This window comes from Anneissia japonica, unplaced genomic scaffold (genome assembly GCF_011630105.1).
Source record: "Anneissia japonica isolate Jap-2015-1 unplaced genomic scaffold, ASM1163010v1 scaffold287836_len1076198_cov165, whole genome shotgun sequence".
NCBI lineage: Eukaryota > Metazoa > Echinodermata > Crinoidea > Comatulida > Comatulidae > Anneissia > Anneissia japonica.
Genome location: NW_022729021.1, coordinates 554,109 through 580,947, shown reverse-complemented (window position 1 = coordinate 580,947; position 26,839 = coordinate 554,109). Strand labels below are relative to the sequence as shown.

General features: G+C 35.0%; 1 protein-coding gene across 1 annotated transcript in view; it reads left to right on the top strand.

Annotated features, from left to right (window-relative positions):
- The window catches only part of LOC117114613 (synaptic vesicle 2-related protein-like), a 36,211-nt gene that overhangs the window by 1,612 nt on the left and 7,760 nt on the right, over window positions 1-26,839 (top strand). The window contains exons 2-7 of the mRNA XM_033258302.1: window positions 17,064-17,167; window positions 19,441-19,539; window positions 22,732-22,803; window positions 23,464-23,585; window positions 25,497-25,557; window positions 26,538-26,666. Of these exons, the coding sequence (XP_033114193.1) occupies window positions 17,064-17,167; window positions 19,441-19,539; window positions 22,732-22,803; window positions 23,464-23,585; window positions 25,497-25,557; window positions 26,538-26,666 (587 nt within the window). The remainder of the gene's footprint in view (window positions 1-17,063; window positions 17,168-19,440; window positions 19,540-22,731; window positions 22,804-23,463; window positions 23,586-25,496; window positions 25,558-26,537; window positions 26,667-26,839) is intronic.

Here is a 26,839-nt window from a genome sequence, read left to right as displayed (position 1 = left end):
ATATATATATGGGCATATTGGAATTCCTCAATTTTAAGAGAACCACATCAACGTTCAAACGTGAGTTACAGACGTTTTACTACGAAAGTATTTAAATAATATTTTCTGCCAGCGATGTAGGAAAATAATATTAGGAACGACAGCATAAAACATCCGTTATTGACGAGGACATGTTTGTATCGGTTTAATTCTGATTGAAACATAAGCATTGAACAATGCTTACGTTTTAAGCTTAAATTTGATTACGGTGGCAGTGTATCAGTAATCACTAGCACCATCAGGAAACTACTCCTTCAACCATCTTTTGTTTCCTGTTGTTTTGGATGTATTGCCCATCGCCCATTTGTTTGTTTTTTGTTTTTTTTTTGTAACATTTTGTAACGGTTCATTATACTTCTTCAACGTTTTCAATATCCAAGTCATAACAATTGTGCTGGCATTTGCATCAAACACCCATAGTTTATGATGATTGTGTATGGTGGCAAGGAGTGGCTTGACGATTAGAAGTAGTGAAAGAAGGATGAAACAGGAGTAGGACTGAACTACTACGATGGGGAAGGTGAAAAGACTGCTCGTACTTTGGATAGTGTTCCTAAGGTCATACAAAACGGCAGCGTAAACGCATGTAAACGCGTTTGTTTTTGGGACATGTGCGTATCCCTGGCCCTACCGAAAGGTTTTTTGGGCGGAGTTTTTGGGACATGCGCGTATACCTAGACATACTGAAAGGTCTATTGAGGCGGAGGTGGCCTTTGGAAAGAGAGGTGTTCTTCAAAGTGTGAGAGACGGGGGAGTGAATTTTAATTTGATGTTGTGCCCAGTGAAGTAACCATAAAATGTGCAATAGCAATTCTTATAATATTAGTCAGTAAGGTTAACCAATTAGAGTAGGGGGGGAGGGAGGGAGATGCCCCGTCGAGGGGTCAGATTTTCCCGACGAAAGCAATGTGGGCGTGGTCAAGGTTCTATTAAAATGCCCCGAAAGTGGTCCAGGGGCGAAGCCCCCGAAAATTTTGACAATTTAGGGGTTTCAAAGGCTTATTTAATCGATTTTAGAGTCTACTAATGTGTAGAAAATACATATGATTTTTTCTCTCCCCGACGAATTGTGCTTTTTCTCCCCAACAGTGTGGCCTGCCCCGCCCCCTCTGGCGCCACCCCTGATGTTGTGTCCAGTGAAGGTAACCTATAGAGTTAGCAATAACAATTCTTATAATCTCAGTCGGTGAGTTTAACCAGTAGGAGTGGAGCAGTTGTGGTTTTGGGACATGCGCGTATTCCTGGACGTATTCTAATTGGTCAGTTGCACATTATTGACATTACAGAAAGGTCCATTGGTGCGGAGGTTGCCTCTGGAATGCGAGAGGTTCCTCGAAGTAAGGGAGATGAGAGAGAATGTTGTGCCCAGTGGAAGAATGGCTAACCCACAAAGTAGGAAATAATCATTAGGCTATATTTTAGAAGGGTAATGTCAGTCGCTAAGTTTATCCAGTTAAAGTAGAGACATTGTGGTGTGTTTATAGATTAAAAAATTGTATGCACTCATTAATGTTACGTTTCGAGATTTTGACAGCGATATTAATACCATGTAAAATGATATTACCTCGAGAAATGAATCATGCTTCTTTAAGAATAAAAGAATTAAGATAACGATGATTGTATGTCCCCTACTTCCACTACAAAACCCTACGGGTTAAATTTGATAACTATCATATTCACTCAGTGTCTTTAATAAGTGTAGTCTAATACGGAATCATCCATAATACGCCATCAAGTTAAAAAAAACAATGATGGTTGGATATTTTATACGCGATGTCCATTTAGGGAGCATAGTGTTTCTTCATTCAGAATTCGTAGCCAGAATAACGGGATCGCCTTTTTCATTACTACCTTACGTTAGTTTAATTGGAATAACTAAGCGCCTTCGGTACGTTTCGATTGGATTTTTTGATAGTAGACTGTTCGTGGTTGAAGTGAAGCGTTTAAGAACATGTGGATTTGTCGCCTGCTTAAACTGTGATGTCAACGGATCGATATAGCGGAAATCATAGAGCCTAGCAAACGCTCGCAGTGTGATGATAATGGTATTATGCCCAACTGCGAGTTTTTCAATACAATTCATTAAATCACCAAATCAGTGTTAAAAACGATCCCAACTACAGCGATCTCAAAACCAGATTGCTACTGAGTGAGCCACTATTGAATCTTCACCAAATAAGCCTAGCAGAACCATCACAATCATCATCATCATCACTATTATAATTATTTTGATGTGATTTTGCGTCAGAAAAATAGCATAGGAGTGATGTTTTGCCTTATCACCACTAATCATTATCATAATCATAAGTTCTTTAGAATTTTCATCTTATTCATTGGCTACTATCGAATCTATCCCTTTCATCATTACCGCTATCGTAGCATCATCAAAAATAATAATAATCATCATCATCATCGTCATCATCAACATCATCGTCTTCAGCATCATTTTCTTCATCACATTATCATTATTATTATTATTATTATTATTATTATTATTATTATTATTATCATTATTATTATTATTATCATTTTATTATTATTATTATTATTATTATTATTATTATTATTATTATTATTATTCACCATCGTCATTATCATCTTCATCCTCCTTCTTACCTTCATTTTAAATTCCTAACGTTTATTGACAAATTGCCAAAATTTAACAATTTACTATACGCATCAAAAGAAGCGACTGCTTGTCGCTTGGGATACCAAACACACATACATATACCCACAGGATACATATGCAAAGATAGCAACAAATTGTAATTTTAATTTAGGGTCGCTCACAATTGTCAGCACCTCCAAAAGAATCAACATCTTATTAATTAAAATATTTTATGATTATTAGTATAGTATTGTTATTATTATTGTCAGCATGGACGTATTTTCGGATACGATTTTATAGGAACATGAATTATAATCAAGTCTGAAGCATTGTTCGTATAGACGTTCATTACCTCCAATTACGATTGTTATCAATAATTTAATTACTTATTTTCATATATTAAAGCTGCCCTAATTAATCGTTATTTCTATCAGTCATTGATGTATCAACATTAGTATTCAATATTCATATCATGAAAGACTTGCAAAGAATGAATTTGATTCAAGCGAAGTAGTTAGATGTTGACCTCTAGTGAGGAACGGGACAAAACACTGTCCTGACTCGTACGTGCGCGCACACTATTACGTCATATCATGCATCAATTTGTTGAATCATAATGAATTTTATATATACTCTAGATTCCTCGCAATAATTAAAAACATCAGATGCATGAATATTTTTTTTGTAACCATGCCAAAATGCAGAGATACGTTCCGATTTATACAATCTAAACTCAATGTTTGATTTGTACTTCATTTGTGCATTAATTTCTTTCGCATTTGAGCATTTAACACTTGATTTACATTATGTGTGCTTCCTATGTTTACATTATATTTACATACAGAATGTAAAAGATGAAACCGGGCCGTTGGCTTGTATTTCTTCATTCAGGGCTTTATATGACACATTTTTAGAATCATCATCAGGTTTAGTATTGGCTGTAGGGCCTTAACTCATATAATTGCGATTTCATATACAGTACTTTCTTAAACCGATATTGCATATCAGGAAATACAAGCAATTTTGTATTTTTATTTCTAAATATTTCCCGGGTAATGATCCGAAAACATTCTTTGTTATATTTTCAGCTTTCCGTTAAAAAAATACACCAGTGTATGAATCAACCGAGTAAGCGAAGCACTCGTAGAATATACATTACATCACATTTTATTTTTTAGCTCCTTCCTTTCAAGGTTACTTTTCGTTCAAACGTTTACCCCAGATATGCTGTCATGATATTTTATTTACTCTAAAATCCCAATCATCCGCCTCTTTCTTTTGAGTTGTAATTTTCAGTAACTACCTTTATCTCTAAAGACTCAAAGATTTCAATACCATTATGTAGGTTTTTACATCGCACATGCCCAATGTTCATGAGTTTGTGAGGTCCAACTATCTCGTCAATAGAGCCTAAGGCGATACGTCAAACCTGCCGCGGACTGACTCTCTTAAATTCCTATCATTCGATCGTACTTCAACCCCTTTTGGAGCCCTAGGAGGTCGGTTTTACACACCAGAAAAGGAATCTATCTACCTATCTATCCATATACATACATACTTCTTTGAGATAAGAGGCCTACGTGCGCATAATTTGTGGGGCGAACGCGTATTTCTGACACTGTTCTCATTGGTCCGTTGTTAAGTTATAGGCCACTCCAGAGAGGTCGATTGACGCTCGGGGAGCTGATAAGACGCTATGAAAAATTTGAGGGAGACAAAAAATGTAGTAAAATACTATTATACACAACGTAGGCCAACAAGAGCGAACAGGAATGTGATGCCTGTAAAGGAAAGAAGAAAGGGCTAATTGATGATAGATGTTCCCACCGAACTCTACTCCGTGTTGAATTCATCATCATGTTACTTCTGCTTCATGAACGACACTTATATGATATGAAATACAAGCTAGGCAACCCTAGGGCTTTGCTTGACATTTAGGTTGTGTTTAGGATCAAGAGATTCTGCTCGAAGATTTCGTCCCCTCATGTTTCTATAATCATATACTTGTGTTTAAAGGTTGATTGATTTGGTTCACCTTTAATACAACATACTTTACAATAACCATAATCAAAGAAACTACAAACTGTGTCTAATCCGAACTAAAAATAGTTAACGGACGTCTTCCCATAAAATGAAGACCATGCGTCTAAAATAAATCATTATTCTTTATCAACGGCGGCGGAACTTTTTGAAAGTGTGGAGGGGAGCCCTCCTGGAAGCTACGGATTTGACGAAGTTTGGTGAATTTTATTAGTTTATAAGCATTAAGCTACTGTAATATGGCTTTGCAATTATTGTAATTTCCAGTGGCGGATCCAGGAATTCGAAATCTGTCTCTTATACACATCTAGATGTGTATAAGAGACAGTCATTGGCCTTTGGCCTAAACCAAAGTCAAACATTCTTTCTTTTTTCACCTGAGCCGCACCATGGTTGGGGCTCAGGTAAGAATATTTGTGATTATGGCACCTCTGGGTGATCGGAAATTGAACTTCCAGACATAAAATTTAAATATAATTTTCTTTATATCTCCATTTTTTTTGGTAAATTGAACAATTTGGGGGCGGGGGGGGGGCGACTAGAACCTCTTGAATCCGCCACTGGGTATACGTCAGTTGATGGAGGATCTATACCTCCTCAGCCCCACAATTTCTTGGGCTGAGGTAAGAAAATTGTGATTATGGCCGGAAATTACACTGCCAGACTTAAAATTTAGGCCCCACCCCTTGAATCCGCCACTGATATCCGAACAAAGTCGAAGTCGAGATTGCTTCCACGATCTCAGTGAATTATTAATCATGAGGGGTATCCTTGATAAGGGTATTCTCCGACGAAACCTTCACTTTTCCCCCGATGGATAAAAATTACCCTTCTATGGTAGCCCGGAAATGATAGGCTTACTCCAACTGTGGCGGGTCCAGGAAATCGAAATAGAGGGGACCCAGGAAGGGTCTTGTGCAAATGGAATGTCCACCCATGAGGTAAGAAAAAATTATGATTAGGCCTATGGCACCTCTAAATGGTTGGAAATGGCCCTACCGCCGTTGTTCTTTATTTATACATATTTAATATTAAGTTGTCTTTGCACATAATCAAATGACTATGCTGTAGACACTGTTGACTTAGTATGTGTACACATCTAAGGAGTTTATATTCTGCCCAATATGCTTACCAGACCAAATACAACCTGAACCCAAGACAATCTCCTACATACGCGCGCTCATATTCTACCATTATTGTCGCTGGTATCAGACAATTTTTCTCTTTTTATACAATTAAATTTTGAGCTTAATTATCATTTTTTTTATTTGATACTTAAATTGTTCATGATGTATAATTTTTCTTGTTATTGTTCGTTATTTGTTTTCTTCTTTTAAAATTTTGCCATTTTTTACGTGATTTAATATAGAGAGAAATAAAGAAATAAAAAAATAATAAAATACCATCATCTTTATGATCATCATTAGTTATCTTCACCTTCATTCTCATAGCGAAACTGTTCTCATTTAGAAGCACCTGTTGCGTCAGTCGCAATTCTGCTAATTCATTGAAACGTCCGTCTATCTTTAATTATTTCACACCCACAAACTGAACATCTTATCTGGTGGCTCTTTTGTGCTATAGTAATTGCCATTGAACATAGTTGACCTTTGACAGCATGCAAACTAATCAAAGTATTGTCTGTACAGGGGCAACACTTTACTTGATTAAAATAGTAATTTATATTAAAAATGGAAATGTACATAAAGGTGAATAGAACACGCCTCCATTGTTTGGTGACGCACTTGAAGTGAAATTGTGTTGTTCTTTCGAAGTGCCGAAACAGTAGAATACCCCTTTCATCTATTCGGAATCGATTTTAATCATAAGTAATAATAATATGTGCTGTGCCATTGCTAAGAGCGCTATACGAATTATTATTAATATTAAGATAAATAATCGGCTAGGACTATAAATATTTTTGAATTTTTATGGGAATTATGATCAATATTGTGAATGTACACTGTTGCCATGTATTATTCGATTTCTGTAGATAAATATTTTACTTAATGAAGACAAGCACAGCGAAGACATGTATTCATCCTAAATGGTGACTTCACAACAACAGCGAATCGCATAACTGCTTCATTGAACTTTCATTTACTTAGGTTTTAGAGAAAAAACAACATTAATCAGCTAATGAATATTCTGTAGATTCTAAAATAACAAGGATGTTAAAACGACCAATTAAGGTATTAGTATGTGAGAGAAATGAGTCATAAGTCGTAATAATGGTAATACTGTACAGGTTTAGAAAGCCTACGTAGTTTTATCATCAGTGTCTTCATGATCGTAACCATAATCATCATCACCACCACTACCATCTTCATCGTTGTAAATTGATAATATTATCATCATCAGTATTACTATCAATCGCAGAAGCGACAGCGTAGTCATCGTCATATTTCATTCATCACCATCATCTTCATCTTCATCATCATCATCATCATCAACATCATCACCATCATCATCATCATCATCTTCTTTTTCTTCTTCATCATCATAGAAGTACCAACATAACAAACAACAGTATTACCACTATAACCGTAATCGACAGCTTCAAGAACTTCAGTATAACGTAATAAACTTCAACTTCACTACCATCATTATTTTCATAATCATATTATGTCATATCATTATCAAAATTACCATCATCATCATCATTATCATCATCATCACCACCACCATCATCATCTTCTTTTTCTTCTTCATCATCATATAAGTACCAACATAACAAACAACAGCAAACAAGACAAGGGCAACATCTGGAAAATATGATTAGAAAAGTGAGTATACAGGGAACATTCCGATCACAATGTCATAAATTTGTATTGATGCATAAGCAAGATAATAATTGGAGCACGCAGTACCACATCATCAAAACACCCACTTATACTGCCAAAATCCCGAATGACGTCATATCTCTTAAAACCGACCTTTGGTTCGTGAATATAAATCGACCAAACTATTTTTCGATATTGTGGAAACAATGCTGTACTGCCTCTGAAATATAGATGAACCTACAAAACATAGCAACTAAATTCTGTCCCAGATTATCAAATTTTCTTTGACAAAAAAACTTTTGTATGCCCATATATAGTCATGATGGGCATGTATGGTTATTAAATGATGTCATCATGACCATTAGGCATGTCACGTTTTTCTGTCAAATAAAATTTGATTGTACTTTTAAGCAAACGCTTTCTTATTTCTTCAAACGCTGAACCTGCTGTATAGAAGCAAAATATTTTAATACAAGTATAAGGTGTATATAATGGGTGAGAAACCGCTGATATTCTATGTGATTTTCAAATTTTTCTCGTTCAAACACAAAACAAATTGAGCGATACATAAAGCCTGTTTTCTACGAGGAGAATTTATTCACGCGAATCGAAAGCGTCAGTTCATGCGCATGCGCATTTACATTTCTATCGGAGTTTTTCGCTTCAGAAAAAATGCGCAACCAATCAGAGCTCATGAAGCGAACAGTCGCTTTCGATTTGCGCAAATAAATTGGTGGAAACAGTGCTTTAGATGTATATAATGGTTAGACGCTGTGCTATTCTTTGAGACTTAACGTACCAATTCGTTCAAACACAAACCTAAAGCCATCCATCTATAAAGGTAAAAAGCAGGCTGATCTTTGAATTACACGACACGTTTATCGGTTATCGATAAACATTGTAGGCATGTTGTAGATGTAAAGGATTCTGTCTTCAGATCCATTATCACTGTTTGAATACGCTTTAATGCCTTTTACATTTGAAGTGTAATTAACTTAAAGAAACGGAATTAGACCAGCTTTTAAAAGAAATGAGAGCATTTCCGATAGTCTTACTGAAATGCAACTTGTTAACGACAAGCCAATGATCAAAGACAGGCTATGGACGAAATGTTTAAACTGGTTCATCCTCCTTCAAGCTACCAACAACCTCTTAAAAAACATCAGACCAAATTTCGGCCTCATCAAACATCTCCGCACAGACAAATTAAATTTCTTGAAATTCTAAATCATGAAAATCTGGAAAATAGTTATCAATATTTGATGATGACTGCCGGCCTCATAAAACATCTGCGCGCAAACTGATTACAAATCTTAAACAGATTGTAAACCCTCCAACCTAAACTAATGTATTTAGAGATTTGATGATGGATGACAAAATAATTACGAGGGCCTATTCGTAGTCAGACCACAACCTTTACTGATGATGATAGACAATGATGATGGTCATGTTAATTATAATAATAACGATAACAATGTCCATAGACTGTTTAATAAAACCAATATAATAAACAACATAGACATGAGGGAAAGAAAAAATAAATAAAATAAACAAGTAAAATCTCAAATTGTTCAATTAGTACTTGTGATAACCAGAAGGACCTCGTTGGGTCAAAAGAGAAAAAAAGAACACTTCTTACGTTGCTTAATTCACCCATCAATACACATGGTACTGGACCAATTACAGTATTCACAATACAGCTGCCGCACTCTAGTTACATAGCTTAAATATACTTCAGACTAATTGTTCAATTCCTGACTGTCAAGGCAAAGGCATTAATAATTGTGGTAGTGCTTGTAAAAACGTTTATCCGTCAAATATATCGAACATTAATTATAAATTTATTTATTGATTCTTCAGTTCATGTTTAATAATCTTTGTACGAACATGATATACAGTCATGGTCTGATGGTATAACATGTTTTCCCACGATTGATAAACAATTTATTTATGCATTTTCCGGGTTTTTTTTCTGAGTTCGTCCTCTAACTATTATCCATTGGATCATTAGTTGTGGTATCTTTTGCATGTGTAATTTCCATAAGAATGGATGAATAAATTAAGTGATGTCCACTTTGCATTTCAATCTTTCTTCTGAATCTGATTTATATATAGAAAAAAAAGCATTTCTTAATACAGGCCGGATTTTTTACGATCATCTGCGGTCTGAGAAATATGATTTTGAGATTATACATTAGTAATTGTAAATCCCAATACTTCGTATCTACATGTAAATTTTCCTCGGGCGTTTGTAAATTTCCATTACAAGTACTACACTGATCGAAACGAACATTGTCCAACTCTGTCAAGCTTAATTGCTATGTGAGCATCAATATAAACGTTAAGCCATCGACAGCAATTTCATAACTACTTCATTATACGGGCTTTATATCAGGTCTCATATTCCAATATGATATATACATAGGTGATGCAATGAAAAATATGATCTATTATTCTGCATTTATATATACGTTATATATGCATAACTATACTGTCAATAGGATTTACCAATATGAAGTACACTGAATGACTTATGTACAGATTTCGAGAGACAGAAAGGATGAAAAATGATCAAGGCGGTCGAGGCAAAAGGTCGTGTGACTACTAGGTGATGCGGCAATTCATTTATTGATTGACATTTGGATAAACATGAAAATAATAATAGTGATGTACTCTTCTTGAAGAAAAACATATTATCAAAGATCAGGAGTTGTATGTTGTAGCAAGTTGATATCGTTGAAATTATTATTTAAGTTTTTTTCACCATTAAAGTTTCATTAAATGTTTTCCTTATACTGTCAATAGACATATTTAAAACATCTTTCTTATTAAACATGCAGATTTGCTGCAAAATTAATAGAATGTTAAAAGGTTCAAAATTAAAATAAAAACTGTAAACATTTATTAATAGGCCTATTTATTATTCTCTTGTTTGTTTATTTTATTAAAACAAAATGAAAACGTATTTGGGAACATATACGGACCACATAATACGGTCATTCCTTTGACGCAAAACACCTTCCGAAATAACATTGTAGTACCCGCTGCTACTTCGGGATCGAATTCGACTTTATAGTCACTAAGCTGAAACAAGGTGGTTTAGAGTATATATCTGGAGGTCGTGGGTTCAAACATCCAATACGATAATACGTTGGGCAAAACATCATTTCTAAATAGAAAAATAGTATTCCAACCCTATATTGTGTTGGAGTACTGAAACTTGTTTTCTTTAAGAAATCCAACTGAGTTATTATGGTTCAAATTCACAGCATCTCTTATCGAAACTGCTACAGGTTCTCACCCATTCCAAAATTAGTGTGCTAGGCCTACTTACCACTGTAGGCCTATACGGGTTTATATAAATGCAAGAAAAACTATTTAATGCATATATATAAGCCCTACATTTAAATGCATTAACACAGCAAAATAAAAACTTACATTGGAATTTTACATAGAAATACTTTGAAAACATACCGTACTTTATTAATACATGTTCTTCAACAATATGGACGTGGTATTAGTCTATTATACTTCTGTTTTGTTTTTGTTTGTTTTTTTTTTGTATTGTTTTTTTTAACTAGTTCGAGTATTTTATGAATTGAAGTTAATCAGTTTCTGTATTTATGTTTTGAGAATGATGCCTTCTATTGCCCGAGAAACTACACCGAATGAGGACAAAAGCTACACAGATGATCAGAGTTCACGCTAGATTATATTTTTGTTACAGAGCATTTCTGTGTTTCGCAATGTTGTGTTGACCTGACGGTGGTTCCTAGGTCAACTACTTCTGACGATAGATTCTTTTCTATTATTTCAATATTAAAGCTAGCTGTTATTACCATCAGTCACGTCACAACTCTACGATTTCTCTTGATTTTCCGTGCGCGATTGTAGATTGTTTTGCAGACAGACTTAAGCATATAATGTACAATTAAATCAAGTTTACCATCAAACATTACAAGCGGGGAATGGGCGGAAACGTGTGCAATTTTTTTTACTATAGACCTACAAAACCTGGATTATGCATACTGAAAATTTGTCCTGATAATCGACGTTCTCACACAAACTCAGTAAGTATTATGCAGATTGACTATATATCAATAAATTTATCCAATGATAATCTCAATACGAGATTTTAATGCTGAACGATTTACTAGCCAGACATAATATAGCCCAATAACACAATTACCAAACGGTTGAATATGGTGAAAGAGATGATAATAACGATCATATATAATTCAAATGAATGAATATGGTGGAAATAATGATCACAAAATCAATATCAATCAGTATGTAAAGAAATAATCTGTACGTAGCATTGCTGTGTTTTATACATACTGGTCAGTGTATCGTTTATAATTATTCAACAATCTTATTAATAATGTTAATATTTCCACACTTAACAATTTGAAACAGACATTATCAATAGAACTTTGGCCTAGTATTTTAAGGCATAATTACTGTATATTTTAATCTACTCGGTCGTATTGTCTGAGTGGAGCTGACAGTATCTGGTAATTATGATGCTTGCCTTTGAAGCCAGTGGTCCGTATATACTTCAAATCATGTCATGCACCATGGTTTTGTTTAACGAGTAAAAAAAAAAAATCTTTACTCCTTAAGCCTCATTAAGTGGCTTAGTTTATAAATCTATTTTCCATCCTCTAGATGGCGAATGTAGGCCTACTTGCTGAAGTGTGTGAAAATATCATGCGAGCTAGAAGAAGCCAAATGGCATTGCACACAATGGAGAGGAAAATTAGAGAAGGAAACTATAAAGAAACATTGAATCGATGGCATTAACTTAATAGTGTAGATTACCGATTTTTTTTACAAGCCAAACGACTTCGAAAGGACAGGACAGCTTAAAAAGCGGAATGAAATTGTGACAAATGCCAGAAGTCTTAACATTTAGTTACATAAATTTTGAGAAAATATGCTGGGGTTACTTTTATTTTAAACTCTGTCTAAACTATTTATTTATTTATTTATTTATTTATTTTTAATCTTTCGACAAAAACAGAAAATTTGGACAGGGGTGCCGAGGAAAAGCAAAAGTTTGAAAAACTGTCATCAAAAGATGTGCTTAACCAAACCACTGCCAACAAAACAATACAAATATTTAAACATTAAAAAGAACGAAAGTAAAAAAAAAAGACAAAAAAAAAAAAGACAAAATGTATTGTCATAAGGTGATGTCATCACGACCATGTTTATGTATGTCACGTGTTTTTTTTTTTCAACACGTTTTTTTTTTTTTTTTCAAGCTAACTTTTAGGGGGTGTGGCAAAAACCATGCAATTTGCTTGTGGAGTGGCCCCATTAGTCTACTAGCAGTAGTTATTGGCATCTAAACAACGCTCATTTATTTCTGGAAAAGCTTCCAAACGTACGGCATCCAAGCCATGTTGTCGTACAAATTAAGAGCCAACCCCAGGCAGACCACACTTCATCACACTTTCACCACAAAATCTCAAACAAATTCGGTCAGTAATTTGAAGAATGAAGACCTTGTTTCCTAGTCCATTCTGTTTTTAAGCGTTATGCTAATGATTTGTTTGCAATGATAGAAATTTTAAATAATTAGGTCTATGCTGATTATATGTTCGTGACATATGTACCTAGTGATGACCATTATGAAATAAATTGGGGTTTTTTTAGCTGCTGAACGTTGTTGAGTAAGTTCATCAATACAAGTATAAAGGAACCATATATAATACGCCATCATTAAAAATACATACATATCCTTTCGTAAAGCCAATCATCGACGCTTCTTCTCAAGAAGATTACACAAATCATGAAGTTCTAACACGTTTTACAACGCAGTTATCCAGGGTGCTTTGATGTTTATTCTGAATTGTTACCATGGTAATTTTTCGATTATGAAAAAGGGCAATTTGTGCGAATTGTTAAAAGGTGCAAATGATGCATTAGGGGAGATTTTATTGTTGATTCAAGCATGCAGCTATATTATAATCGTAGGAAGCAGACATTAAGTGCAGTAATGAATGATGAAACACATGTCATATCATCTCAATTGAAGTTATTAAAATGGTGTTAAGTTGAGGGTTCAGAAGTTATGTTACGATACCGACACTTCATCTTATAAGATTTTAACTACAATAATGGTAAAGAATTTATAATGTGTTTCATTGGTACATCCAGAAATTTCGTTCACTAATTTTTATTATCGATAATAAATGAAGAGAGCAGCTTAGCTCAGTCGGCTAAACTGGTGGTAGCCACTGTGTGTGCGCTGAACCGTGGAGATCTCTAGGTCCCCAGTTCAATTCCCATCGCTGCTCTCTTTGTGTTTCAGCTGGAAGGCTGAAGTACAAGTTACGATAGCGCATTTCCTTTCGGGTGAGAACGTTTAAGCCGTTGGTCCCGTGTGCAATATGACCCGTGTACACGTTAAAGAACGCAGTACACTCTTCGGAAAAGAATAGGGGATTGTCTCCCGGCGTACTGCCCAATTCACCACCAGAAGTACCCCAATGGAAACAAGTCTCCGGACTTAGTTGATTATCCTTGATGTGATTAATTTTAAAATAATTTCTTATCCTAAACAGTTGCCATAGAAGGACAAATTTAACAGTAATTTGAGGACGCAACAGTACATTTAGCTGGTATCTTGTATCTTCCTATTTCATTAGACATTTTAAGTGTAATTAATCTAAAAGTGGGTGCTTTTCTTTAGCCATGTTATTTTTTTTATATTGTATTATTATAAACATAGTTATGTAATCCCTTCAACAACACTCCCACGCTTCGCATTATTTTTCATTAGTTTCTGCAACATGTTGCTTATCTTGAAAGTACTTATTAAGGTGCTTTTAGTCTCATGAAATAATTATATTGATGTAAACCTACATGCCCGTTAAATGTAAATGTCGGAGGATAGCGCTACCTTTCTTGAAAATGGTCAAATTTTTAATTTGTACAACATAGATTTTTTTTTGTTAAAACATTTCCAATCATTGCTGAATACACTGCCACTTTGTTTACCCAAGTTCCAGTGTTAGTACTAGCTGTATATTATAGATATTAGACATCTATTATCTTAAATATTCTATAAGACAATCTTCATACGTTTGAAGTGCTAGTACTAGTACTTTGGAATCAATTGTAAAGATCCGATATATTAAGCATTATTCATATTTTCCTAAAATTTAACAAGAGAATGTGATTGACATTGATCAATAGAATCAATGACATACAGGATATACTGTTACGTGGCTGACAAGTAACGTGTTAGCTAGTCCCCTTTTGCATGGATGTTAAGTTCTTAAAAGAGACACGGTTATGTTTTAATGTGACGATTCATATTACAACCATAGTCATTTATATGTATGTTGTCAGATACGCGATGTTTATCTATAAACATAAATGATCGATACAGTAAACTTTCAGCCATAATCTGATGATGTGTTGTCCACATGTGAAGACTGTGTATACTTTGTAACCACATTTGAAAGCCACCATATAATAAACATGCATGTTTCCGCGTACATTCCTGTTTTGATGACGTTTATTTTGGCACTTTAGAAATTCAAGACCATTACTATTATTATTTTCAAACGTCTAATTTAAGTAACTGAGATCTAACACATTGTATAACACCACGTAAGCACTAATTTCACACACAGTGAGGTTGAAAATAATATGTACATAAATGTGGAAGTGGCAACAACATTTTAACTTTAAAGACACAATTAAGCCCTTGTCTTTATGAAAGGATGTGACTACAGCACCTTTCTACGAGAGGTTTGGTACTACACCCGTATGTATTTTGGCACAATGACCCTGCTACTTACTGGTTAATTGGTAAACATGGTAATACATCTACAGATTTCAGATAATAAATCAGAACTGAGTGCTTAATAATAATCAGTGAGATACGATGTGTTGTGAAAAAATGTGTTCATTAGAACAATTTTGTGTATCATACATGATTTGGGGTCTTTCACAAGCTTACTATGTGTAATGTATAGGTCTGTCTGTTTCTGCCAGTGGTGTAACGCCTATGAAAAACATTTTATTTACTAAACAACATTAACATAAAATAAGACCGCTTATTTTTAACATGCGTCATGAAATCGACAGGCAGACTTATTTAGTAGCCGTAAACTAGCAAAAACTGAGGAATACGTGTCTCATTTCAAGTTGATAAATCCTTAAACCCTTTTAAATGGGTAATTAAATTACTTCAATATTTTAGAGAAATTCTAGATTCTACACTACTAATCTAGGGCAATGCATTATTTTCATATGGCAGTCAGACGGTCACATAAAACAGTCAGCAGACGACAGACATCTTTTTTTGCAAAACCGGATGCAAGAGAAACTACTAATAAGTGGAAGAGCACAGTAAAGTAAATAAAGTTGTGCTGTTAACATATTTTAATGGATCGTCTTTGCCGAATGGCATTTCTATTATTGATAAAATATTTTACCAAAATCCAGTTTGATGCAGTCAACTCGTTGTCTTGCACACCCTTGTTTTCATTATTTGAGATTTATTGTTCTCGAAAACGTATGGCTGCTGAAACATCATTCAAGATATTTTTACAAGTACTGTTCGCCTTGATGAAACAACACTTTGCAGCTCATCTTCTCTCTCAAAATCACTCTCCAATTAACTTCTTTACATGTCAATTCCTGTTCATTCACGTTCTCTTTTTCCTCGGTAATGTTCAGTTGTAAGTTCAACCTCGCATTAATTCAAAGCGTTTTTGTTGAAATGCCAAACACACGCGGATTATTGATTGAATCATTATGATTACTAATTGTTTTCGTTGGTACCAAGGGAAAATAATGTTTTTTTACCAGGCAAATAACACGATAATATACTGAATCGATACGACGAATGAACGAAGCAAGATACGGTGTCAAACATACTGGTTACTAGAACAAATCAATATAAAATAAAGCCGAGATGTTGGCTATAGTCGCGTTTCTTTTGTAGAATCTCACTCGAGCCGTATGTGATTACATTAACTTTCTGAATTCTGAAGGTCGAAACAAATTGATGAGATTGAACACCGATTAGTTGACAACAAAACATGAATACAATTAGAATATTCACACTAAAACTTCATTATTATTATTCTCAAAAAATTATTATTATTATTATTATTATTATCATTATTATTATTATTATCATTATTATTTTTATTACTATTATTATTATTATTAATATTATTATATTTATTATCATTAACATTATCATCATCATTATTGTAATGATGATTATTTAATTGATATTTTTAGTAATTTTAATGATTTTATTATCATCATCGTTATCATTATTTGATAAAGCTGTCGCTTGGTGGTTGGAATGCTTGGCTTTCCAGCCTCCTGGCTGTGCTCAAATCTGATCACAGTAAGAGTTTTTTTCTCATAACCAAAACAGCTCTACTCTATAAGACAGTTTATGCAGAGCAATTTTTGTGTATGTTTGTATTGTGAAAGGATTGCCCCTTAGTAAAGTGATTAAATTCACTATTACATACACTTATACAAATAATGTATATATCTGTCTCTTATACACATCTAGATGTGTATAAGAGAAAAATGTTGTTTACTTGTAGATGTGTCGGCTAGCCAATCGTCGTATAAACTTGATGATGCTATTAACCATATAGACTTTGGCCGCTTCCACATTAAGTTCTTGTGTCTAGTTGGCTTAACCTACGTAAGTAAACCCATTATTGAAAACTTGCTACTTTAGAGTTCTTTACTAATCATTGTTAAAATTAATAATTATGTTAATAGTTATAATAATAGTAATTATTATTATTATTATTATTATTATTATTATTACATGAATTATTCATTGAATGTGAGAAAATAATTCGATTTAAAATATACACACAGCGCACTGCCCTCAGTCGTCAAAGTGTATCGATTTTCTCGGTGTTTAGACTATTATTTTGTGCTGTGTTTGTACAAGGTGATTCTTCCTGATTTAATGTACCATCTGATTCCGTCACTCTCACCTTTTCGTTCTTTTTACCCAAATTATGCAATTTACGTTAAGCTATAAACATACAAGTATACCTGTCTCTTATACACATCTCTACACTGCCAGACACATATTTTACATCAAAAATAAGATCTCAAACTTGTCATCCTTACTGTCAACTTGTTATTGTAATCATTATGACCATCGCCGTCCTTATTATCACTGACATCCCCAACTTTATTAACATTAACTGGGTCCAAAGAAAATTCCCTGCCATTGCCATCTCTGTCACTGTCATTATCACTGCCTTTCTCGTTACTGCCATTATTTGCTTTCTCATGTGCTTGTCATCATCACTGCCTCCTTTGCCATCATTACTGCCATTTCTTTCTGTTGTCACCATCGCTGCCATCACCGACATTACTACCATCTCCTTCCACCGTCAACATCACTACCACTGCAGTAACGGTCATTATCAATATTATCTCTCTATTGCAATTATCACTGTAATCCTCTGTCATTGCCATCATCACTGCCATCTCCATCATTGTCATCATTAATGCCACATTTCCTTCCATTGCCACCATCGCTGTCAGCACTGCCATTACTGCCATCTCTGTATCCTGTCTCTTATACACATCTAGATGTGTATAAGAGACAGTATATACATATACGTGAAGAAACATAATATAGGCACGGGATCAAAAATTTAAGTACGCTAAATAATAGCCATATTCATTTTGCAATAGCTAGCCTATATTATTTGTAATATCATTTGTACTTCTAAATAAAATTGCTTATATTGATTATGTGACGTAGATTCAAGTGACGGATAATATTAACTAGTCTTCTATAATGACATGAAATACGAATGTCTGTGGAAATAATAATTAGGGTGGTTTGTGTAGTCATCAAAACAGCTGCAAATCTGCCCATAAAATATATACTTACCATTACGTTTATTGACATTTTTACTTTTTAAATACTAACTGAAACTATCGATCGTAATGTGAACAATGGCGCCAATTTATTATATAGCTTTTGCACATGCGCACTCGATAGCCGCTTCCGTCTTATGAATATGAAAATGGTGAGCTCAGTTGTTATGAAAATGTACGATTAATATACGATGTGGATATTGTGTATTTTGTGTACACATTTCTTAATGGTTATTATATCAGTGTACAATAACGGCTTATTAAAGTAATTATTGCTGTTTTGTGTCAGTGAGTTTTAATATTTAAAAAACATGTGAGGCACGTGTACTAAGGTCTATAGAAATATTACTTTAAATATGAGGAATTTATAATGAAGAAATTAAAGTTCGATTAAAATTTAATCACATTAACTAAAGTTGGATCAAGGGTGGCGCCAGGATTTACCCGACGGGTGTTGGGGTGTCCGATGTTCATCGTGGTGGGGGGTGGGGGTGGTGTTTCCAACCAGAACCTAAGTGGATGTGGTCGGTCGTCATTCAAAACGTCTTGGAAGTAGTCCTAATTTAGGGGTGTCAAAGGACTATTTAATCGTTTTTAAAATCTAATAATATGTAAAAATTTTTCCCCGAATAATTGTGTTTCGTCCCCCCATCGGGGGAAACACCCCAAGACAGGGTACTCATGGCCCCCACGAGCGCTACTGCTGAGTGGAATTACTTACCAAATTCCAATAAAACACAGTTTAAACAGTTTGATATTGGCTGATAAGAATTTTGCTGATTTACACAAAAAAAAAAAAAAGATTTCCAGCCAGATTAATGCATAAGATTATGCAAGGAACGAAGTATTATTGCGTCAGTAATTGCAAGGAAAATACATATCCTGTTCCAAGTTTTTGATTGAAAGCCAACTACTTACAAAAATTAAAAGTAAACAATCAGAATCGAGAATTATTCTATAAGTATAAAATAACTTTACATAAACGGAATATTTAATCGATTTTGAGCTGTTTTCTAACTTGCAATAATATACCATCATTACGTCACAATAATTTGTGTTTTGTAGATGGCAACAGCGTGTGACGTGGGTATGATATCTGTGATTGGTCCATCTTTGAAATGTTACATGGGTTTCGATAGCCTTCAAATAGGTTTATTATCTTCCGTAAGTATAGCATCATTATTACATACAGTGAAACACGTCCTCTGGTGTCGGTCTGTCTGTTGTCTATCCGTCTGCCGGGGTTGTCTAATTGTCATATTTATATTCATTTGTCTGTCATGCCAATGCTGAACTTTAACCTTAATGTCATCTCAATAATGTGATGACAATATTACCATTTAATATTGCCATCACATTATGCCCCGAATTGTAATTATAACCGATTTCGTCATAATTATTAATAGGCTTAACTGCCAATAAAAATTAATTATTTAGTTTAAAATTAACCAATAAACTGTCATTATAAGGCTACTGTTGAAATTAATAGCATAATTGTCATGACTACACTGCCAGACACATATTTTACATCAAAAATAAGATCTCAAACTTGTCATCCTTACTGTCAACTTGTTATTGTAATCATTATGACCATCGCCGTCCTTGTTATCACTGACATCCCCAACTTTATTAACATTAACTGGGTCCAAAGAAAATTCCCTGCCATTGCCATCTCTGTCACTGTCATTATCACTGCCTTTCTCGTTACTGCCATTATTTGCTTTCTCATGTGCTTGTCATCATCACTGCCTCCTTTGCCATCATTACTGCCATTTCTTTCTGTTGTCACCATCGCTGCCATCACCGACATTACTACCATCTCCTTCCACCGTCAACATCACTACCACTGCAGTAACGGTCATTATCAATATTATCTCTCTATTGCAATTATCACTGTAATCCTCTGTCATTGCCATCATCACTGCCATCTCCATCATTGTCATCATTAATGCCACATTTCCTTCCATTGCCACCATCGCTGTCAGCACTGCCATTACTGCCATCTCTGTATCACTGTCATTCTCTCTACCACTCCAGTAACGATCATCATCGATGTCATTTCCCTATTGTATTATCATTGTAATCCTCTGTCATTGCTATCATCAGTGCCATCTCTGCAATTTTCAGCATTATTGCCATTTCCTTCCATTGCCACAATCACTGCCATCACCGCCATTACTGCCATCTGTTCGTCACTGTCATCCTCACTACCACTCCAGTAACGATTATCATCAGTGTCATCTCTATATTGCATTATCACTGTAATCCGCTGCCATTGCTATCATCACTGTCATCTCCGTCATTGTCATCATTAATGACACATTTCCTTCCATTGCCACCATCACTACCATCACCGCCATGGCTGTCATCTACTTTCAACTTCCACCTCTTTACTACCACGCCTGTCGGTCATCATAAATGTCATCTCCGTATTGCATCATCACTGTCATCCCCACCGGCCATCTTCACTGCCATCTACATCATTACCATCACGTCAGTCACGCTATTGCCATCATCACTGCTATCCCGCCATTGACATTATCACTGCCATTCCGTCATTGCCATTACCACGACCATCCTTCTCATTATCATCATCACTACCATCCCCGACAACCCTATCCTCCCAGCCATCCCGTTATTTCCGTCATCACTGTCGTCAGTGGTCACCATCACTGCCATTTGTCATTGCCACCATCAATACCATCCCTTACTATCGTCATTGCTATTTCGTCATTTTAATCTCCACTGCAACCTCCAACATCAAAACACCATCTCTCTTTCATGCTACATTATCCATCAATCATCACTGCCATATGTTATCATTGAAGATGTTATGATAGTGTTACCCGTGTTTTACCAATTATTTATTATCTCATATACTTCATGGTTAATTCATTTTCGCTGAACATAGAATGTCTATAATATTCAACATTATTCATCACCATTTGTCCATATCAGGTATCGTGTGTCGGTCTATTAGGTATCATTACAATTAGGTTAAACATTCTATTAATGTACTTCGGCGTTTCGATAGCCATCATTCGCACTTTAACTTGTCTCTCCGACCTTATAACCTAACATTGCTAAATTATCCTCCCCAAGAAACATGAGTGTCGTGTATTTTTGCCAAGCTCCATGATCTTTAGTGCAACTTAACATTGATCTTTCAGAATTGATTACATTAGATTCAACATATCTTTCTACATGCCTACTTTGACATAGAAACACGCAATCAGCGGTCGTCATCTCAAATTTCGAAGTATCAGATCGCCTGTAGTGCTTCTGAAAATCTAAAGGTTTCAGTGATTGATATTTCAACTGAACTTCTCAATCAATACTTCACTAGGTTCAGTTGACATAGATTATTGCGAAATAATGTGATTGAAAATTAAGATTAAGGATTTTAATTTACTGAGTTTGCATTACGATGAGTAATACGTAATTCCACCACAATGATACAGGTCTTGTAGATACAGAGCGCGGGGCGTCACATGCGACCTCTCATTTCATGTATTTTCTTTTCCAGAATTTCACTTACACAAATTTGGGTTTTTAATTTTGAAATTTGATGCAAGGAAGAAGCAAAAGAAACAAAGTTATTAACATTTGCCAATTTTCAACCAACATTACAGTAATTAAATGGTGCTATTCTTAGCTTCAAAAAGTCGTTGCACTAATCTTCTGAGTACATAACACTGATAAATGAATACGAATTTCCCATCTTTCCCCCATCCTGACGGTAGTGTGAGTGCTATTTTGCCAAAGGGCAGCTCTTTAGCGATAAACACCAACATAACTTAACCTCCAACCCCGTTGAAAACCAATAATAAATTAACTCCCATTACCCCATTCTTCACTCATTTTCTGCACAATAAATTGAGTGTTTAAAAGGTTACCTGCAATTCAGTGTTAAAACCGATAGCAATTACACATGAATTATTCATTGAATGTGAGAAAATAATTCGATTTAAAATATACACACAGCGCACTGCCCTCAGTCGTCAAAGTGTATCGATTTTCTCGGTGTTTAGACTATTATTTTGTGCTGTGTTTGTACAAGGTGATTCTTCCTGATTTAATGTACCATCTGATTCCGTCACTCTCACCTTTTCGTTCTTTTTACCCAAATTATGCAATTTACGTTAAGCTATAAACATACAAGTATACACATCGACTTTCGACATCATACCTGTACATATTAGCATCATTATCATTATGAATATTTGCATCATCATTGTCTGTATTATTATTATTTATATAGTATTCTTTTTGTTAAATTAAGAATGTAAAATGTAAACAAAAATTCGTTTAATCTTTTGATATAAAAATAATATCACCGCCTTGTTTTCACGATAGGCATACTTCTTACCACGAATAATAGGACAAGCCAAATTCGGCGAATTTGCTGACCGATTCGGCCGCCGGCCGGTAAGTAGGCTTTGAAAAATCATGTGAACTGCAAACAATATAAGCATGCTGGGTAAAGACTACTACAGTACGTGTAGTAAATTCATGTATCGCAATGATACATTGAAACGTTATGGGTGCAAAATGTACACTATATACAGTCTCCGAGATAGTAATCTATTAGTGTGCGGCCCATACGCCAATAAGTACTGAACTAGTCTGCGTAAATCTAGAGCAACTTATCATGTTTATTACGGCATCACTTTATATTAATAATATGTATAATATGTAAAATGGTGTATATGTTCATATCTCATTCCTCTTTTCATTATAGTTTGACGTTTTAAATGCTCTTCTCTTTTTTCTCTTCCTTAAGGCTATTGAGCTGCGAACATAACCCCAGCAAATACAAATCCTTTTTTAACATTGCAAACGCGTTGTAAACGTTGATGTTACGTTAGGTTACTTCAATATAGCGTTAACACGACGTTGCAGCCAAGTTTGTAACGTTATTTAGTCAGAAATTACGTTATAGTTACGTTTTTGTGGTTCTACAAAAAGAAAGTTTTGCAACTGCAACGTTATAACGTACGGTATTGTTGGCTGGGACGTGCCCTCTATTATGCAGACGTTACGCTGATTTAATGTTTATTGAATACAAAATGTTTTGTTCTTTTACAGATTATAATGTTGTTAAACGTCTGGCATTTCTTCTATGTATTCCTTATAATATTTTGCCCTAATAGCTTTTGGTTAATGCTTCTACGTTTAGTCAGCGGCGCATCAGTGTCCCGAAGAGTTATGTAAGTAGCGTCTAAACATCCATACATTCACAAGCATATTTTCTGTATGTTGACTGTAAGCCCATTTTGTAAACGTATGTATATCTATAAAGCTGGTCACATGAAAGCAATGTACACGCGTTCCTTAAACTCAAGCCACGCTGTGACGTAAGTCACGTCACCGGAGTTGATTGTGATTAACTGCTCAGTTAATCACAATCAACTCCGGTTGATTGTGATTAACTGCTCAGTTTAAAGTCCTTACGTGAACCCGTAAAGGTACACGGATACTGACGCACACTCAGTCGTTTAGCTATGACTCTCGCACAGCACGCATACACACAGCTTACCCTATAATATAAATCAAGATAGCGGTTAACACTCTGAAGCTATATATCACTCATCAAACAAGGTAAATACAGTGTTGGAATACAGGACCTATTGTAATTATACATCGCGTGTTGCATAGCTCTCCACGAATGTTGGCCTATAAATAAATACATTGTGTAATAAAATTCCTCCGACGGTATTCGAACCTGCGACCTTTTGCTGTCAAGGCGCGCGTCATAACCATTAGACCACAGAGGCTTCATTGTTGAACAGATACAAATAACCGTCAGGTACACTCTATTACAAAATGGGCGTACGGCTGGGAAAAATAGTAGCATATAATATAAATTAATCAGGTGGATACGTGGGGAGCTGTCTCTTATACACATCTAGATTTGTATAAGAGACAGATGTTATATTATATTATATTATTACATGTATCCTGCTGTCGGTGTTTATAAGCCTGTCAATCTATCTACATGACTTGATGTTTATCGGTCTGTTTATATTCATAGTAACCTATCTGTCTAATTGTATCGTTACATGCTAAGCATCACGATAATTTACAAAGCGAAGATTAAAACCGTTAATTCATAAAGTGTAATTGCTTGTCTGTCAGAAAATACGATTAAATAGTCTTAGGTTTCTTCTTTAATTATCTTCTGTCATTCATTACATTAGAATCCTAAGATTTTGCTACATGAATCCAAATAGATCGACGTGTTGTAGTAGCTCTAGGCCTGCATGCCAGCAAACGTGCAATGTTTGTTTAAAGGCCTGTCAAAAAACTGTTGTGAGCCCATATATAGTCATGATGTGCCTATATATGGTCATAATGTGATGCCATATAGGCATGTCACATGCCTATAAAAATTAAAATTAAAATTTCATAGCGTGGACAGCGCTTTACTCTAACCAAGGAGGAAAAAAATAAACATCTAGTCATAAAATCGCTACACACTATCAACGACATCTAGCTTTCGGCGGCTCTGATTGGTCGAATGGGTAGACTGATGGGTCTCAACTGCACAGTGTGAGGATTATAGTGAAAACACTGGAGCGACCGTAGCGATTTTATGGGAACAAGGCTTAATAGTAGACATGATAATGTACCCACCGCAGACAAAGTCGTCCACGCAATGTCAGTTCTTCGTTCCAGTCTGCTACTCGTCGTTGCGTCACGACCCCATGAGTTGCGTCGGCAGCCGGGACGCAGTGTATGCTGTGCTAACGATAATAGTTATTCGATCCTTGCTAAGTTTAATTAAAACATGAAAAGAAGCTATTTGTATTGTAATTTGATTAGCTTCATACTTCCATCGTTCTAGTACGGACGTAGGCCTATAATCCGACATCCACAAGTACGTGTGAAGGGTTATCGTCAACATAGCCTAGTCAATATAAATACACTTACATTGATGACGTCTACAGATATAGTTTCTATATGCGTATACTGAAAAAAAATCATTAAATTCCAGTTCAATACTTACATTCTCGTATAGGTCTACACCACATTCTTATTTCTGTACCCTCAATATAACAGAATATCTTTCTTTCTTCCATGAGATATTGACTTATTCCAAGTGTTTTCTTTTTCTATAGGGTAGGTTTATTTTCTGAGTTTCTTAAGCCGCAGCATCGGAAACTTCTTATCCTCCAACAAGTAAGTTTTTGTCTCACTGTTTATTGATGTTGTAATGTTACGTTTTCTTAAGAGTTAGTTAATATTTTCAAAATTTATTAATGTAATACGACATATTTAATATTACTCTGACAGAATTATATTTATTCGCGATACTGATGATATATTTACGACTCTAACCAGAGCACCATGACGCTTAAGCGTAACCGATGACGATGACGAGAAGATAAAACTGATAAATCAACAGAAAAATGAAAACTCCTTTTGTAGACACAAATATAGGTCTATGTATCAGTATCCGATAGGTAGAGTTGTACTCAGGAACATTGTTTGTGTCATAGTTATTAAAAGAATTGCTGAAATGTTTAAATTTATAATTGCAAATAAATGTGTTTTTGTACATTATAAAAACTAAATTTAGTCATAACGAAACGTAACAGACGGGAAAACTGAAAAAGGACGAAAAACAAACAATCAATGACCAAGACCTTTCTCGTACAGGCGGTCGTACAGGCGAATGCCATTCCACAAGACTACAAATGCGTTATGGCATATTTAGAAATGCTAGTAGGCCTACTGTATCATCTAACGTTTGAAGCCGAATAGCATACATGCACATTCAGACCAGGACGCCATAGATCCATATACACTCTCACTAACTATTACATTGTGTTTGCCAAAAAATATTTTTATACTTCTTGGTACGGATATTCTAGTAAGCGAAAGTAATATTCCTCGTCAATTTTACAAAAGAATTTATTGTTTATAATCTTAATGGACCTTTCTGCTAAACTCACCTTTTGGATATTTTTGCTAAAGTCCCAAAAAGATAGCGTAAACATACCTAAACACGAGTGTTTTCGAGGCACACGTGAGTTTGTGGGACAACGATGCTCTGATTGGTCAGTTTGACTGACACTCCGAAAATGTACATTATGTATTGCGCATAAGCTTCGCAGTCGAGTACTTCTCTGTCTTAAAATCTACTTTCTTTGATTTAGTTGTTTTGGATCATTGGTAGCGGAACTCGGTTTCTCCTCGGGGCTGCCGTTATTCCATGGTTGGGGTGGAGGAGCTATGTAGCATGTACAGCAATTCTCTATTTCCTGGTGATGATTATAAGCTGGTCCGTAAGTAGGCCTTCTTTGATTATTTAGTAAGGCAAACATCGCGTACGTGCAACATATTAACGTGTGAGAAATGCATATATTGCTTTCGTAGATGACACAAATCAGTGACGTTTACATAGCTACACAAAATGAATAATTTGATGATGTCTTACATATATATATATATATATATA